Source organism: Pholcus phalangioides, unplaced genomic scaffold (assembly GCF_987345545.1).
Source record: "Pholcus phalangioides strain wild (caught in Gottingen) unplaced genomic scaffold, Ppha-v1.0 ptg000042l_1, whole genome shotgun sequence".
In the NCBI taxonomy this organism is placed as follows: domain Eukaryota; kingdom Metazoa; phylum Arthropoda; class Arachnida; order Araneae; family Pholcidae; genus Pholcus; species Pholcus phalangioides.
The window spans coordinates 18,780,601-18,800,178 of record NW_028301628.1 but is presented as its reverse complement, the minus strand read 5'-3'; the positions used below and the strand labels follow the sequence as shown (position 1 = coordinate 18,800,178).

Genomic DNA, 19,578 nt, shown 5'->3' with positions numbered 1-19,578 from the left:
ATTCGGCAATGTGGTGTTGCTAATGAAAAAGAGTGGAGATCGCAAGAACATGCCAGAAATTTCCAGAACCCTTCTTTTTCCTATATAAAGTGAGTTATCGTCAGTTTGTTGGAGTTATTCCGCAATGCGAGAACTCTTATTTGTAGGCCGCTCTCAGATTAGCTTGTTTTCATGAAATCGCTGCTTGTAATTATATCAATGGCTGTTCTGTTCAATAAATCTGACGTCCTGTATTTTGTTTCATCCTTTGCTCATTTCAAGGACTTGTGAAAGAAATTATCTGGAACATTATGAAAACTGTTAACCTTCTTTTATAGTAGAATTTTTTGATCCTGCCGGTGTCCCCAAAAAAGTTCTACTATGCCAATATTTTCTATTCTGTGACAGTCTCATATGCCACTTGCATAACCTATGAGTTTTAATTTCGGTTGATTTTAAAGTAATTTTTTAAATGTGTCACACTGAGTTCAATATTAGTCAAAGATTAATGTCATGATTAATTTTGATTTTATTCATTGAAGTTTGAGTAACTCTGAATGGAATTTAAATTCATAGAATTTGCGGCTCATTCTTTTTTTTCATGACCTGTTTCATGAATAAAACAAAGAAAAAAATTATGTTCCACACATTAGTTTAATAACTTTTATCATTTTATTAGAAGACAGATTTTTATTGATAATTACTGTGCAAGATTATTAATGTACAATTTAGGTTTTTTTGAGATGGCTGTGTTAGAAGGTGATCAGAAGATTAAAAAATTAACAACTCACTTTAGAATCCCATGACAATTTAATGCTCTGAACTGAAAACTTTGTTTTCATTTGGAGAAACTTGAAAAATATTTTTATGGATATAGAGAATTTTTATTTAAATTTATAATTACAAATATACTATAAATATTTTACTTTTTCTTATAAAACCCACTCAAATTCATTACAACCCCGTTTACATGGGAATAGAAAAGGTGGATTTAAAACTCGCTTCAAGAATTTTCACCAAAAAAATCGTCGAGCAGGTGCTTCAGCTCCTAATGTTACCGCAATATTAGTACATGTAAACCTGTCTTTAGAGAGAGAGCTGCAGTAAGTTTTAATTTAAATGAAGTGCAAGCGCATCCTCTTTATTTCCCGATTTTTAATCACTGATTATTAAATCTGGATTTTTCTGGCACAACTAATGATGATTTTGGTGAAAATTTCCTGTAGTTTTCTTATTAAATATTTGAATTTTCAGTGTTTTTGTATACTAGAGGCGGGAGAAGAAAGAAATAATGGGTACCTCTGTGTCCCCTTCCCCCCAAAGATGAGACATTGTCAAAAATTAAAATTATTTTTGTTATAAAAATTAAAATATCAAAGAAAAAACCAACTTAGTTGGCATTACAATATAAAAGTTTGTTTATAAAACTTGAAAAATAAATAGGGGGATCAGTTAAGTTTGCTCGAATGTGACAGATGTGTTTATTGGTTACATTTTTAATAGAAGAATTTTTATGAAACCTTCATAGAGTGTAATACCGGCCTTATACTTTTTCAATCAGTTTCTGTTATTTATGCTTAAAAATCTCTTTTATTATGTTTTAAATCTTAAGGTAAACCTTAAAAAAAAGCAAAATGTGCTTAAACTTTTAAATAAATAAATAAATATATATATATATATATATTGCCTTTCTGGTTTCTCAAAAAATTCAAAATATTTCTAAAAGACATGCCTTGTGCCCTCCTTCTTAAAAGTAGATCATATGTAAACTCCTGCTAGATGTTATACTTAATAAGGTTCGTTCTTATTTTGAAGGACTTGTCTAGGGTAGTGACCACTTGAAAGTGAAACTATCCTAGAACTGAACAGAAAGGGCATGGAAAGCCCCCCTTCCATTTCCTGTATTCTCCCCTTCTCTGGCCCACCAGTTTCCCCATCAAAGATAAGTGCTGCTTACCATATAGAGACGTAGTAGCTCTATGAGCAGCAGCGGCTCGAGGATAAAAGTCTGGTCATCGTGGACCATGTTTTTTGGTTGATAAAGTTTGTTTTTTGCCCTTTCAACTCGAATTTGGCACCCCACCTTGAATAACTGAACGAGTCGCACGTCCGAAGAACAGCTCTTTTAAAGGCTGGTCCAAAGAACCAGGCTTTGTATGTACGCACAGGCAAAGATAGGCTTGAAAGGTAGGGGTGGGGGGGAGCACAAAGATGTCAATTCATACATAGAATATGCATTAGATCAGTCGGCTTCATCATTGATGGGGGGGGGGATATCCACCTATGGCTGTGAATCATTACACGATTAAACCCATTCTTTGATACTTTTATGAAAGAAGCAAACACCAGCGACGCCAACACAAAGAAAAAATGGGGGTAACCAATATTGTCCTACTTTTGTTGCATATATAGTACATTATTTAATGCAATTTAAATTTTGAAAAGAGTTCAATTTTATTGGGAATTATAACCGTGTGATAGAAGCAAAATAAGAAGTGACTTTGCAGTTCAAAAATAGTGTAACGAAAACTCTTTTAGTACTCAAAACATTGTCAACGAATAAGGAAAAATACTAAAAAGTTCCTTATGCATTTCGACACATCGCCACAGGCGTGTCGCACAGGGGGCACGGTCATTATTGCTAGGGGGGCATGATGATGATGATGTCAATTCATATATACATTAGATCAGTGGACTCCACCTTTGACGCTGGGCAAAAAGTACCCCCGTATCTCCGCCAATGCATGCTGCTATGGGTGTCGTCTTCAGAGGATAAGAATATCACGCTGACCGAGTTTCCCACTTGGATTAATCCAAGTGGGAAACTCGGTAATCAATTGATTACCAAATCTTCAGCCTCGGTTGCTCAGCGGTGCGAAAAAACTATACGCCTGTCCAAGTCAAATGTCGTGGCAAGAATGTTAATAGATTTGAATTACGTCATCTTTCACCTTTAAATAGTCATCAACGCATTCCTCTGTAAATCTCGCCAAATTGACGACAAACTTGGTGAAATTAGTGACAGCTCCGATGATTTGGTGATGTCGTGACGCCAAAAGCTTCCTGACTTTCCTCTGGCTTTACATCATCACCAAAGCAGAACTATGAGCAGTTTGTTGAGTTTTTTTAATACGACTTCTCTTGCGTAAGTATGAGAATCCTTTCTTTCAAACTGAGCGCAACTCAGGTCTATCACCATTTATGGTCGATTTACCAAAGGCGTAATGGGGGGGGGGGGTTCTCCAAAGGGAAATGGGAAAAAATGAGCGGGAAAAAGATGGCCAAATCTATTGTGTTATCACTTTGGTCCCCCCCAAAATGAAAGTGGTCCCCCCTAACGAAATTCCTGGCTACGCCCCTGCGATTTAGGGGTCATTCAAGTACGTATTACGTCAGCATCGAGGGGGGAGGGATTTCGGATTTTCTGACTTGATGACGGGGGGGGGGGTGTTTGAAGGTTGCTTACGTCATCAACCACCCCTTTTGAAGATATGAAATATTCTAAGCTGCTGACGAAATTTTGCGGGGGGGGGGGTCAGTGTGTTGCTGACAAGGGGTGAGGATGTAATAAATGGCTGAAAATCTGCTTACGTAATACTTGTGAATGGCCCCTTACTACCTAGTGAACTGTGCCGGAAGTGTAACTGTGTGTGTATGTAGTGTTAATGTTTGATTTTTTTCAGTGCTGCCATCTATATTTCAGAAGTGAAGTGAGTGATGTGTTATGATTGAATTACATTTGTACTGTTTGTAGGTCTGTGACGAAACTTTTTAAAGAAGGATCGGCTCGCATTCGCGCCTTGAAGTTGGGAACCACAGAAAACCATCTTCAGCCGACCACCACTGGTGATGGTGGGCAGTGTCGTAGCCAGGCTTTGGTACATGGGGGAGCGAAATTGTGAAAGGCGCCATTTTTTTATTCGTGCTTAAGGCGCTAACTTAAAATTATGCATTAGTGGAAAGAACTTTAAATTTCCCAATTTAAAAAAATCAAATTTATCTTGTTTTCAGTTGATGTTATTTTTCAAATTAAATTAATTACCTTTCAATTGATTAATATATTTTAAATTCTATTTTATGTTTTGTGTACTTATACAAATGCAAACACCAAAAATAACTGGGAAGTCACCCTAAAAGGTAGTTGGAAAAAAATTAGATTAAAATATAAAAAATGATATATATTGGGGAATAAAATAAAAAGGAAAAAAAAATATATTTTTTCTTTCTCTCTCTCTCTAACATTATTCCAAGGTATGAAAGTACAGAGAAATCTTCATGCTTCTATCATGTTACACTCTTATCGTAAACACGTATCACACATGTGCACTACTTCTACTCAATCGTGCATTTGTACTTCCGCGAACTCCACCATCGCAACCAGAAACAAGTACACGTCAAAAATTTGGATCTTCTCCGGATCTTCGGGAGGCACTGGATGAAGCGGGTGAAGATTTCAACATAAAAAATGACCTGAAAGAATTGAAACAACTGATTCTTGCTAAAACGGACTTGTTGGCATCGATGAATACGAAAATTTCAGGCCTAGAGGCACGCATCTCTCGTGGCGGAGGATCTGATTACAAAGAAACACGACCATGTGAAGATTTGAAAGCTGAGAATGAACGTTTATCCATCAAAGTGAATGACCAAAAAACGTCTGAATTACGCGGAAGATTATGGCCGAAGAAATAATTGTGATATTCCGTAATTTGGATGTATCCCGAAAATCGTCTTCCGAGAAATGCAGTGAGGAGGTAATGAAATTCTTGAGGAGGTAAGAAAATTGGAGCATACCGAACTCGGAATCTGTAACGATACGATTTATCCGATCCCAGGCCATGCGCCGATCTCAGACAGTGAAAATTCTTCGGTTCCTGTTATTGATAAATTTGTGTGTAGGTGGGATAAAGAAAGCTGTGTTTAAAAAATTCAAGGAAGTTCAAAAATGCGATCCGGACAATCTTGGCAATGAACGTGTCTCTGAGGACTTTGGACTCAATATCAGGAAGGTCCTTTACCCGTTTATGAAAGATGCTTACGAATCCGGAAAACAAACTAAACTTGTTCGAGATATTTTATACATTGGTGGAATTCCTCGATGTGAAAAATATCGTGAAACAAAATCTCCGACCCAGTAATCATTCGAACTCTACAAACGCACTTCAAAACGAACAGATTTTAATATAGATGGTTGCTGTCTGTCTGAATCAGCTGAGAACATTTCATTAAACATTTTTAGTACAAATGAGAACCAGTCTGTTTTTAATCATGATAGTTCTAATGCTTTGTGTAACATTCTCAATTCCAGTTCTTATAATACCTACTTGAATATCTCTGTCCCCCAGTGCTATCCAGATCAATAATATTTTGGAAAATTCAATTTTAATTTATAAAGTATCCGGTTTATATTCAAGCTTTAATGTGGGGAAACAAAAATTTATTAGACAAGCTATATTTGTTTTTAGATTTTTTTATAGAGGGAAACGAACACCAGAATTTTAGTAATTCGAGATAAAACGTGTTGGGCATCTTCATACTTCAGTTTAATATTTTAAATGGTAGGTGGGATTCGACAATTAGACAGTTAGTTTCAATGCGGAAGGAGAAACTAGCATTATCAAGAATATCTCAGAGAACAAACCAAATTATACTTAGAATCTGAGTTGTGCTTAGCCCTCTCTCAAAGTCTGAGAAAATTTATCTTTGGGCGTCTCTTCTCTTTCATTTTCAAAGTGAGAAGCCAAATATTTAAAATACGCTTTTTAACGATGATACTCGGGCTAAGCCTATTGACCTAGTTCAGCACGAATCATGTAAGGTGGTATCAGTTTTGAGAGAGAAGAATCTTCGGACAAAAGAACTAAAAATAGTGTCAATGTCACTCTGGTATTTAACAGCCCAAATTTCAGCACCATACAATGCTGTTGAACTTATTAATGATCGAAATAACGTTATAGTTGTTTCCAAAGATGAAGTTCGACAGGCTAGTCAGAACTGACCATACAGCTTTACTGGCCGATGTTTCTTTTGCAACAAAGTGGAGCTTTGCGGAGTGAAACATGCCTGTATATTGGAAGGGTAGGACTAAATAAGTGTACTGTGCCACTGTCGAAATTTCTCTACTAGCAAAATACCAATGCTTAAATCTTTCCACGCTTCCACCTCTTCTGCAGACCATAATTCTAGTTTTTTCCAAGTTTAATTGAAGATCTTTTTTTTGTGCCAATCACATTATTTTACCGCCCAAGGAGAGGTATGAGCCGATTCCGAACGGGTTGACCGAAACATTCTTGCCAGACGATCCCGGACCCAGACGGGTGAATTGCTAACCACTCAGTTGTGTGATGGGCGGTTTTATTTTATATTTGGCGGGTTTAAAAAAAACAAAACACTGCTCAATCAACCACTTTGTAAAAAAAAAAATAATAATGCTTATAAAAAAAACAACAAAAACGGACGTACAAACAAAATCGGGTAAACAAACAATAAAAAAGGGAAGATAAGTTAGTAACCTTTGGCAACAGGCACCAATAACAGAGATGTAGTAACTCTGCCAATGTTGCTGATGGAGCTAATTTAAATAGCAAATAAATAAGTAAATAAATGTTGATAATTGCTCGGAACAAGAAGCATGGAATTGTCTCTTCCGAAATGCGTGTCCGCACCTTGCACTCCGACGGAACAGACGAGACAGGGACACGGAAACTCTTCTTTTTCTTCGTCCAAGAAGAAGAAAAGATCTAGCAGCAGCAGAGTACATTTCCCTGCTGATGAATTTCTAGTCAGCTGCTACTTGGATCCGCCGGATCCTTGGTCCAAAGGTTAGTTTATGTGCATTCACATTTTGATTGCGTTATCCTTGTGCTGTCGCTCGTCTGTTAATTGCAGTAGGTACAATGAATTAATATATTTTTGGAATTTCTCGATTTTTTTTTGGTTCTGATCGCCATCAGGTAAATATTTTATCGCGTTCTCCCTCCCCAAGAAAGGATGGCCTTTCCGTGATATGCGTTAATTCTATGAATATATTATATATACTGCATATGCAAACTCTGATCCAGGATGTTTTCCACTCGCGGCACCCCCTTTCCCTAATTAAAGCTTATCTCCTGCTTCCCAGAGCAGTTTAACAAAGAGTCTCTTTGTAAAACCTCAACAGACAAAGGTTGGCGATGCACAGTTTGAGAACCTCTGGTGTAGGATGTAGGTGGATCACCCCATATTTTACGGGACAGACCTATTTTTTCCGAATTATTCGGTACTTGAGAAGGGTGATGTCACCCCCCCCCCATGGATCAGTGCCGCATAGGACCACTTGCGCACGGTCCGTAGGCCTCAAGCGCAGAGGGCCACCCCCCCCCCCCCCATGATGATGAGATCTCATTCTGATTTTTGAGATCAGGCATGCAAATAATTGGTAAACAACCATTTCTAGTCAGATAGGGCCTCAAAAAAATCCATTTCCCCCCATTGCCCAGGATGCTCCTGGTACAGTCCTGTCCGTACATGTTAATATGCTATACGGGATCGCAATAGGGCTAGATGAATCTAGAAAAATTTACATGCCTGATTAAAATGCCCAAATCAGTATTTTATATGCTAGTATCAGTGGTGAAAAAATAAATGCCTGATCATAATTTTTACATTACCCAAACATATTGGGCAATAGATTCGTGCAGCTCTTGATTCAATAGATTCGTGCAGCTCTTGATTGCAATACTCTGAATATAATGATATTTGCTCGAATAAATCTCGTTAAGTCATCACCCTGAGAAGTCGTCGCTTTTCTTCAGGCCGTCCAGCTTTCATAGACAACAATGTTATTAAACCCTCATTTACTCGTCACTATGTTCGGTTAAGTTGTCACTATGAAAAAGTTTGAGAGAGAGGAATAGATCATTTTTATGGCTCCCATTAAAAAAAAGTTTGTTAACAGCATTGCCATATACTTGAAAGTTACCATAAAAGCCTATGTACCGAAACGGATCAGTTTAAGTAACGAAAATTACGCGGGGGGAAAGTTCATTTACCAACCAAGGTTTGTGAAACATAACAACTAACTGTTTGAGCTAGACCTGATTTCTGCATGGGCCCCACTAATTTAGGGCTTCAAATTTAAACAAAATATCTTTGTGGAAAAACTGGACATTCTTTCCAAAGCTAAGGTCTTCTAATGCTTATTTTTCCCTGCCCAGGGCCCCCTTCCCATCAAGACAAAAGTGGATCCTGTATTTGAGATTAACTTGTAGTTGTATCATGAACTACTGACGAAGAATTAAAACATTGAAATTAAATTTCATGTCTATGTAAAATTAATGTGCAATAGTTCTGTTAAGAAAAGCTAACTATTCTAACAGTTGCTATGATTAGTCTAAATTAAAAATTTTTAGTAAAAATCAAAGTGTACCAATACCAAAGTGTATCACAATAATTTAAGTAATAAGAAATCAAAAAAGGTAAAAAATTTCAATTATTTTTTTCTGACAAAAATTTCTGAATTTGTATCAGTTCGTCTACTCACATGGAAAGGGAGCTCTAAGACATTAAAAACAAAGATTATGGCACTGGACGATGGGATTACCATTGGCATAATTTTGGCCACTTTTGATGATATTTGTGCTTGCAATTTAAGCAGTGACCTTTTTTTAACCTTCAAAATATTCCCAAACAAGGAGGGGCTAGTTTTAAATTGCCAGTCGGTTGTCATCCCAATAACTGATCAGAATAAAGGTTATTTTGTTTTTGACCATTCCTTTTGGAAAAAAAAAGTTTGACTCCTAAAAAATTTGACTTATGGCTAGTCTTTTTTAAGCTCTGATTTATAGACTCCTTTATTTCATTTGAATGTCTACAAATATTTCATTGATTGGTAGATCAGCACTACTTTAAAGAGTTTCGATAGTTGACGCCGATTCCTGCGATGATAAAGTGTCTACATGAGGGACCATTGAGGTATCACATTGACTCTTTCTTACTTCTTGTCAATGAAATTAAAAAAAGTTGCAAGGCAAATTTTTGATACACAGTAATATTAATCTGTCCTAAGTAAATGATGTATTAGTTCAGCGTTTCTCCACCTATGGTCTGTGAAGATGAGACTGGTGGTCCGCATGAAAATTTGAAAATTTAGTTCTTATCAGAGATGAGAAATTTTCAAATGTATACAACTGATATATTAATGATATTTACATAAATTCAAATGAAAAAAATCTGCCTACATACTGTAGATTAGTGGTCTTTCAAACTATTTCAGTAACTTTGGAGGTCCTTGGGTTCAGAAAGGTTGAGAAACACTGTAGGAAATGCCCTATTAGTTGATTGTAAATTATGAAAATAGATTGCTAATATTTGAAAGACTTACCAATACTTCAATGTGAATGTGATATATAGCAAAAAACAATCACGGCAATGGCTTCCATGAGGCCTTTGAGCTGGTGCAAATTCCCAAAGCAGAATGTTTTGCATTGTTCTGCAACAAGCCCTTGGATGACCGGGAATGTTCTGCAGTAAAAATTTCCATAATAGTGTTTCAACACTTTTCTTAAAATTCTTCCGAATTGTTCTGCAGTAGCACTGATTTTCTGTGACATAAATCACAGATTTTGGCATATTCTGCTTTCGGGGTGCAAGTATTTATTTCCTAATGTACTTACTGATGTACAAGCCCGCTTATACATATGTAAGGTTGCTATCCAGGCCTGTTGTCTTTTGCTAAATATTTAAGTGACTTGACTAGTCCATGTTTGTAGATTATTCCATTCACTATAAGGCAGTTCAGCTACCTTAGACAAACAAGTGGAAGTGGGTTTTTCTATTGGCTTGTTGATTAATTTGCATTTTTGTGCTGGTCAATGTGAAAAGTATATTTCTCTACTTGCTATCCCCATATGCTTGTTGCAGAGATATCAAAGTCGTAGCAACACTTACATAGGTCTATGTTCCCAAAAAATTATATCACCTGCAGCTTGTTTACCTACAGTCATTTTATTATTAAATACACTCTTTCATCCATAATTATCACCCTTTTTTTCACCTCCGTAAGATGTATGCCAGTAGCAGCACAGTTTTTAATGGATGTTTCTGAAAGGGTGATCTAACCACCTTTAATGATAACATCTTGGACTTGTGAAAGAGATCTAAGTCACTGGAAATCATGATGGGGGAATATAGAGAGCATTGTGAGGATGTGAGGTATTTCCAACCCACTCAGCAACAAAGTTAGCATTGTATTGGAGCAGGAGTGAGACAATATGGGCTAATATGACATAACTTAGTTATATTCACGCTTTTTAGAAGTTGCATGTGCAGCTATATGCCTACAGTGGTCCGTGTAACATTAAAAAAAAAACTCTCAAGAAAAATTTTATAAGCAAGAAAACACATTTAATGGAAAATCTTGAGTATCAGTAAGAGTTGGAATCATGGAAATAAGAGGATCTTACCTAAGAGGGGATATAAGAGTCTTACTAAGAGGGGAAACATTCTGAGTGGGGAATGGTGTAAGAGGGATCCATTGTAGTACGGTGTAACTTCTCTAAGGTGGCCACTCAACATTCTGTGAAAAAGTGGTGGTCTGTGGAGGTAATGATGGTAGGAGGTGGAGGTTCTATGATGGTAGAAAAAACAAAAACAAAAAAAACTAGGGGTATGTCAAAATAATTTTTAATGTCACAAAAAAAATCTTATACTCCATGTATTTACCATGCTCAAAAAAAAATTACATACACCGTATAAGAAATATATATACTATAGATATATAGATCCTGCTTAAAAAATTCCCATTTATATAACGTTCCCACTCAGAATGTTTTACCGCTTAGTACGACTTATTTTCTTGGTCCAAACTTACTTATACTTATAAAAATTTCCCGTTTACAACGTTTTCATTGACAATTTTCTTTTTAAACGTTATAACTCAAGTGGGATCAACTGCATGTACCAGACTTTAAGACAACTTCAAATACCAGATCCTCCGATCATTTCCTTAATCTGCATTATCAGAAATCCGTTCTTTCCCCTAAAAAAAGTTGCTCATTGTAGGTACATGTTATTTTCTCACATTATTTTACTCTTTTTATGTTCTTTACTCTGAATGGGATATACTAATGTATCTCTTCATGTTAAAAAGTGAAGAAAGTTTCCACCCCCAAAGCAGAATGTTTTGCGATGTTCTGCAACAAGCCCTCAGCTGACTGAAAATGTTCTGCGGTAAAAATTCGCATGTACATAATAGCCTTTTTCTACACTATTCTTAAAATTCTTCCAGATTGTTCTGCAACAGCACTGGTTGTTCTGCGACGTGCGGCGCACATTTTGGCACATTCTGCTTTGGGGGTTTTCACATTGTCAAATATATTTCACATCTTTTACCTATTCAGTAAATATCATATATTTACCTGGTTCCCCCTTCCCAGAATCGATAGCACCAGCCTTTATAATCCTATTTATAAATGTTTCAGACTTGATTGTGTCACACATGAACAGAAAATCTGGTTGATTCTAAAAAGTGTTTATGCTGATGTATAAAGATTGTAAGGCTATTCAAAGAGAACTGTCAGGTCTCAATGCATTTAAAGCACACATACAAAAACTTGTTTTTTTAATTCTTATTTATATTGGAAGTGGCCGTGGATAGGCTTGCTGCCAACCCCATATAGAGGTGGCAGTGGAATGGGGGTATTCTTTGCATTATATATGTCTATGGAACCTATTGTCCACATTAAACTGGCTCCAAGCGGAAGTTGGCCATGAAATAGAGGTGATGCCTTTGGTAATTTCACTGTAATTAGGCCTATATTCATGCAAAATTTAGTTACCATAAATTTGACATTTATTATATTTTTCTTCTGATCTCAAGGTTTATCACTTCCTGTTGAGAATGTGCTCGCAGCATACAGTGCTGCTTGTGAAATTCAAGGGATCCAGCCTTTATCTGGACTTGTAGATCAGCTGCAGGTAGGATAGCAGAAGCTATATATATATATATATATATAACAAAAACCAATTTCAGAATTATTTGCTGAAAAATGTTTATATGCTTAAAAAGTTAAAATTGTTTTTCTGCTCAGTGTTTATTTGATATATTGTTGCAATCAAGCCTAATAATATGAAAGTATTACTAGCATTGGCGGAAATAGTGAGTGAAGAAGTCTTGAAACTTTTTGAATGTAAAATTCAGTTAAATTGTAACTGTCTTTAAATCAAACTGTTATAGTGAAACCTGTATGAAATGGAACTTCACTAGACTGGAGAAACCCGACTGCTCTGTCGCAAGAAGCAATGCGAGACTTTGTCCTATTTTTCCGCCAAATCCTATCAACAAAATACATGTAATTGATTTTAATTGAGTAGGGAATCATTGATATATTGTCTGTCTGGATGGAAAAATAAATTTGTATTTAATACTTCATGGTCTTAGATAGTAACTAACATTCATCATTCAAAATTATGGTGCACATTTTGTGTATAGGTGAAAAATAACAGTTTGTATTACAAAGTAGTTGGATACATAGGCCTATACTAAATTTGGTGATTCTAATGCTACCCAGTAGCATTCAGTTGTCTTCTGTATTTTTAAGGCATGAAGAAGCATAAACAATATTTAAAATACTCGGTAAGGAGCTAGAAATGAAAATGCTTCATTTTTAAAAAACAATTACTCTGGTATTGAACAGTAAAATGTAAAAAAAAATCCTTTCAAAAAAGGAGTGGACAATGCGCGGCAAAATCATCCGGTTCACATTGACCTATTTATATCAGACCTTGTAATTTACACATTTTGCACTGTGCTTTTAAAGTAGTCTTGAAAGAGTGTCATTCTCAAAAAACTAAGAACGGACTGTATGTGGAAGACTCTTTCCAAAAAAGAATGCAATATATATTGTGAGGAAAGACGGAAAAGAATTATCTGTAGTTGCTAGTACAATATTTTGACCAAAAATTGTTTTTGTGACAAAGTCATTTCTGTCATTTTGCTTTGGCTTGAGCCAATCTTACAGGATACTGAAGTTGTGTTTTGAAAAGAAAAAAATTAATAGACATTTTTTTTAATGAAAAAAACTTTTTTTAGGGATTTTTTTTATTATGCTGTGATTATGGTGTCTAAGTGGAATACCCTCCCCCGTCCTACTTTTTAGTCCAACTTTTTCTAATTTTTTTTAGTGGGAGCCTTGCAGATTTCAGTTTTATGAAGGTGCAAATGAAAGCACCAATCATTGAACAGACTGTATTTTGATCCTGTTTCAGACACGTTTCCATCTCATACAGTGTCCATCTTATACAGGTTTTACTGTAATTATTATACTGGGTGATCAAAATTTCAAGTAGATGTAGAACATCCCTCAACAAGCATTTTATTTCCTTAATCTGCATTATCAGAAATCTGTTCTTTCCCCTAAAAAAAGTTGCTCATTGTAGGTACATGTTCTTTTCTCACATTCTTTTACTCTCTTTATGTTCTTTACTCTGAACGGGATATACTAATGTATTTCTTCATGTTAAAAAGTGAAGAAAGTTTCCACATTGCCAAATATATTTCACATCTTTTACCTATTCAGTAAATATCATATATTTACCTGGTTCCCCCTTCCCGGAATCGATTGCACCAGCCTTTATAATCCTATTTACAAATGTTTCAGACTTGATAGTGTTACACATGAACAGAAAATCTGGTTGATCCTAAAAAGTGTTTATTCTGATGTATAAAGATTGTAAGGCTATTCAAAGAGACAAGATATACTGAAGACTGGATGTTGTGAAGATATTTATTATTTGAGGTGTTAATTTTTTAAGGAAGGGAAAAACTCATCTCTGCCTCTACCGGGAGTCGAACCCGGGTCCCTCGATTGCCGGACGAGTGCTCATGTCATATATTCAAAGAGAACTGTCAGGTCTCAATGCATTTAAAGCACAGATACAAAAACTCGTTTTTTTAACTCTGTCACTCCTCTGGAAGTGGCCGTGGACAGGCTGGCTGCCAACCCCATATAGAGGTGGCAGTGGAATGGGGGTATTCTTTTGCATTATATATGTCTATGGAACCTATTGTCCATTAAACTGGCTCCAAAGGGAAGTTGGCCATGAAATAGAGGTGATGCCTTTGGAAATTTCACTTATTTTTTTCATATTTGCCAAACCCTGGACTAAGATGTCTAAGTACTATGAGGTGTTTGTAACAATTAGTTAGCAGTTTTAATTAGTCAATTAATATGATGTTTGTTAATAATATGCATAGGTAAAGTTGATCCACATATATTTCCTTTCATCAATGTTTGGTCAGCTTCAAGTTATTTTGGTTCTGTTCTGTATCGAAAAACTGATTGATTTTTAGAATAATGAAAAAAATACAACAAGTGTGAGCATGGCAGTTCGCACGCTATTCACTTTGAGTTGATTCTGTTTGTGGTGGGAATTGAAGTCTGTCGCATGTCTCTATCATGTTGTGTTTAACATAGTTCTAATACAGCTTATTATGCTATCATGTGTATTTAATATAGCAGACAATATTATTTAGTCTTAGATTTAATTTACTGTGCTGCAGTCTAAAAAATTTTGTGAATCACTGGTACACAAGATTTCTATTGAAATGACTGATATCTAGAATTAGTATTATTTCATGCATTGCCATTTTGTTTTATTTCTCTGTTTGCACCTTACCACTCTGCAATTAACCATTATGCATTCCCCCCCCCCCCCAAAAAAAATCCTTGTTTAGGTGTATTCTATCTCCCTAAATGATTCTTTGGTGAAATAGTAGTGCAATTAACTGCAAAAGGAAAAATATCATTAACAAAAATGTTATTTATCAAACAGGAGTGTTTGGCTTGCATTAACCCTCCCAAAAATTTTCAGTTATATTTCTCTGCTATATAGATGTTATGTTTTCAAGTTTATGCCACATTGTTGTTGTGAAGCAAATTTTAATACATTGATAGTTTTCTTCTTCTTGCCATCTACACAATTCCATTATTTAAAAATCAATTTGCTTTTTGTTAGGAAATTCAGAGCACAGCTGGTGAGAAGAATTCTGAGCAAAGAGTTTTTGATTTGATCCTTGTTGGTAAGTTTAAGTAATGAAATTTAATCCTTGAAAATTGGGGGATAAAGTTTGATTTGTGTAATTATCCAAAATGCTAACATATTGATGATGGCATACTGCAAAATGTATCATGTCTTAGTTCCACATAATTTTTGTATGCACATATGTGTGTGATATAAATGCTCGTATTCAAAGCAGTGTGTGAAAATAATAAATGTGGAATCAACTGAATATTCACATAAATATTTACACAAACAAAGCTTAATTTAGTGCATTTCATTTTTAATGTTTTTTTTAATTTTTAAGAAAAAGCTGATCCACATATATCTCGTTGAATTCTGCAGGTTTAACATTAATACTGCACTGTGCTTCTTCAATAGTAAAGTACTGTTTTCCATTTACATACAAATTTTTTGTATGTTCTGTACAGCCCCTGGATCACTACAGCCGACAGTATGGCCCAGAAAAAGATGCCGATTCATAGTTTTGCACTCACAAAAAGCAGTGGTTGGATTTGCTCTGCTTTTATTAGCCTTTCTTATACTGAATCACTTTATTATGTAATGTTATTCAACATGCAATACAAGTTGAATAATTTTTGTGTTTGCAGGGGAAAAACTCAGCATGAAACACTGTGAAGCTCTTGAAGAAGTTCTTCGAAGAATTAAATTTAATGCAATTGATTTGGAAGGATGCAGTTTAGAAGATGAGGTAACTTTTTTTTTAATCTGACCACTTTCATCTGCAAGCACTTTGGTCATATATCATTATAAGAGGACCATAAATGTTTGGAGGGATATTTTTTCTAATTAAAATTTATAATAGGGGCCCTAGCCATTCCACAAGGAAAAATATTATCTCTGGCCAGGAAAGATTCTGATAAGAACTGTGTCAATTTAGAACATGCAAAACATCAGAATATCCTTCTGTATTTTTACACAGGTGTTTTAATTGATCTGAGCTACAAAATAAAAGTAATACATACCCTAAACTGAGGTTACTTTGTGACAGTTTTTGATATGTGAAACAGGTGAAAATATGAATATTTTTTAAAAAAATGTTCTTTTATAGGTAATGATCATCACTCATCTCCTAAGTATAGAGGAGTATTTTAATTATTATTTGGACCAATAATGTTTTGCTAAACAACTGTCCATAAAGTTATCCCTGCTTATAGTGCAACTTTGTGACAGTGAGACTTTTTGGGATTATGTGTGGCCTACATTTTGACGTCACAAAATTGTACTTGCATGTGGGTAAGGATTCTGAAACACAAAAGAAAAGAAATATTGAATAATTTTGGCAGAATTATATCATGAATTTATTGGTTTTAAACCAACATATAAACATTAACTGAAAATAAATACAAGAAAGCAATGTAGAAAAAAAGTTTAAAATGCACAAATTTTTAATAATTCTGCTGGTGACCAATTTATTTCAGGAATATCAAAAATATCTTGCTTCTTTCTTTGCTTGAGGGCATTTATCCTGTACACTATTTTGTCTTGGTACCAGATTTCATCCTTCTCATTAAGCTAGTGATTGGCAAACTTAGGCTCGCTTATGGGTTCTACCAGGGGCACAGCAGATTTTAAAATAACGGTATAGAAATTTTAGATTTTAGTGTTTTAAAAATAATTATTTAAAGGGGTGAGAATTTAAATAGAAATTTATTAAAAAATTTTCAGTATGCAAAAAATGGAATACATGCATAAAGTTATTAAAATATACTTATTTATTTTCACAGGTTAAGAGGATAAACCATTGTGTCTCATTTGCAATGAAACCATGACAGTTTTCAAAGTATGCAACACATGATAACGCGATTTCATTTCTGAGCATAAAAATTCCAATTATGAACCAATGTCTAAATATCTCTGGCCTACCAAACTTTTTCTTTTCATTTTTTTTAGCCCACTCTTAAAAAGGTTTGTTCATCACTACATTAGGCCATCTCCAGTGTTTGCCTGATCTTTCCATAACATTTACTAAAGTACTTTAACTCTCTTAATATGTACGCCTACCCCAGAGGCGGATTTAATGACGAACGCACCGGGCGCCTCAACTTCTGAAGGGCCCCGAAAAACCCAAACTTTACACTTTCTCTAAATTGGGGACGACGACGACAATATTTTCTTTTGCGCCCAGGGCCTCAACCGACTTTAATCCACCACTGGCCTACTCTAAAAAAAAAAAAAGACAATATACACCCTTATTTTTTTTTATCTTTCTCTCTGATCGAATTGTTTTCTGATTCAGAGTGTTTCATACCAACTATTACCTGACTCAGCATACGCTACAGACTTTGCATCATTTTCACATGAAAAATCAGATGTCTGAATCGTCTGACTAAAGTTCTTTTTGGCACTTTTTGTGTTAGATGTTTTAATGCCAGAAGTTGCAGGGATATTTGCACCTGATGAACTCTGAAAATTTAATGCAAAGATTTTTGTCCCACCAGGAGTCACATTGATTCCTCTTTTCTTTTTGGCTTATAGAAAAAATATAAGATATATTTTTGTAAGGTAATCAGATGCAAAGAGAATTAAAGAATTGGTCATGGTGCTCACAATTACATTCAACACAAAGCAGTTCCAACATTGTTAGTGTCTGTGTTTTGACAAATTTTGAAATAAATTGGAATGCTTTTGATATTTTATGGCATAGAGAAAATGATTTCATGAGAAATGTAAATTACAGTAAAAATATGATGTAGGATTTTTTTAAAGACTTCTGTTTTTTTTACTCCCTCTCTCACACTCATACTATTAAGCATTAAATAATTTATTGTCAATATACCATGTCTTGCCTTACATGTAAAATTTGCATGTTTCAGAATCATTTCTTGATGTCTAAAAATAAGTACTTCATTTTAAACAGGGTGCAGCTGCTCTTTTTGACATGATTGAGTATTATGATTCTGCTGTGCAGCTGAATATATCTTATGTGAAGCATATCGATTGTAGAGGTTGGCAAGCTTGCTCTAGGATGCTCAAAAAGGTAAATGTCAATGAAAAAAGAAGCTAAATATATTTTGAAGGAAAAAATAATTATCAAAATCACTTAAAAGTTTGAAGGTACTGTAGAACACGATTATCCGAACATCAATTTTCCCAACAACTCGGTCAAACGAACACCTTTTCAACCTAACTCATTTTCAGTTTTCTATAGTCAATGATGCTCAACACAGTTGGTATTTTCTTGGAACTTGAATCTCTCTCCCAACTCAATAGCCTCGTTCTATTATACAATAATCCACTTCCAAACAATTGTACATACCATACCTGTGAGCTATAGATATAAACAATGGCAGATCTGGGTACAGTGTATGTAGTTATAAATGATTGACAAGCAAACAAACATGTGAATAGGAGCAGATTTAGCTGTCATCTTTTTTTCTTATCTACGAATTAATCTTAATCCCATGGGTGTGCCTTAATGAGGGGGGGGGGGGTGGGCTAGGGTCTTTTTGATAACAAAACAGTTATTATCACACTTTTGTCGGGGGAATATCTTTCCTAGCTTGCTTAAAAACAGATGTTTTTCAATCTTTAGCTTTAGTAGTGTCAACACTTTTCGTCTTTCTCAAGTGCAGAATGGCAACAAAATGAAAGCACATTGTTTTAAACATCAAAAGTGTGGAAATTGGGAAAAGATTGAAAGCGGGTGATCGTGGAAACTTGTAGCTGAATACAGACTAGGTGTGGCAACCATCAGTGATTAAAAAAAAATTGTGATAAAATAGAAATTTTTGTGGTCAGTTTAAACACAGCAGTTGTGGACTAAAGTCTCACGAAGTTTTAGGAAGTTATGCCTGTATTTTCATGGTTTTAACGCAACCACTGATTCCAGTCCTAGCATGAAGAGGATGTGTCTCAGTGGTTGAAAATTGATAGTAACGATCCGGGATATAATTTTTTTGGATGACGGAGAAATAATTATGAAAGTGAACAATCATGTTGATCAGGATTATTGTGAAAGTGATGAAGATGAACCAATGGCAGATGTAATAACACACAGTGAGGCAGAACACCATTTCACAAAAAGTTTTGTGTGGTTAGGATCGTTGCCTAATGCTGACCCGCTTAAATTTTGAATGTTGAACAGGGTTCGTACAGTGCTTAAAAACTCCTCAAAAAGTCATTAATTTTCATTTCCTTTTTAAGGCCCCCTTACAAACTCCTTAAAATCCTTCCAGCTGTTTCTAAAAAAAGTTGGCTTTTCCCCCGCCCTGAAATATTTCCTGCTAAGGTTGATAAATGGTTGATGATGAGTAGTACTTGATGCTGAAAGTCCCTGAAAAAAAGAAGGAAAAAGAAAACAAGGCATGTCGGGGGGGGGAGAGGTTTCTTTATACAGATTTCAAGGGTGGGAAACAGCTCTGCCAACTACCAGTGCAACTAAGAGATTAACGGCACCTGATTGGTCGGACTACAGTGGCCACACCCGCTTCTGATATGCTGAGAAAAATGGGAAAAGAAGATTGTTGTGCTTTAAAAAAAAATTGACAATGAAATTGAAATAAAGAAGTTAGAACTTCTTTATTTCAATCATTCCTGCCA

General features: G+C 35.3%; 1 protein-coding gene across 1 annotated transcript in view; it reads left to right on the top strand.

The window, feature by feature from the left end:
• Positions 1-6,495: 6,495 nt before the first annotated feature.
• Positions 6,496-19,578, top strand: part of LOC149064575 (uncharacterized) — a 32,842-nt gene continuing 19,759 nt past the window's right edge. The window contains exons 1-5 of the mRNA XM_089255443.1: positions 6,496-6,800; positions 11,837-11,934; positions 14,974-15,037; positions 15,627-15,727; positions 17,897-18,016. Coding sequence (XP_089111569.1) covers positions 6,611-6,800; positions 11,837-11,934; positions 14,974-15,037; positions 15,627-15,727; positions 17,897-18,016 — 573 coding nt within the window. The 5' untranslated portion in view covers positions 6,496-6,610. The remainder of the gene's footprint in view (positions 6,801-11,836; positions 11,935-14,973; positions 15,038-15,626; positions 15,728-17,896; positions 18,017-19,578) is intronic.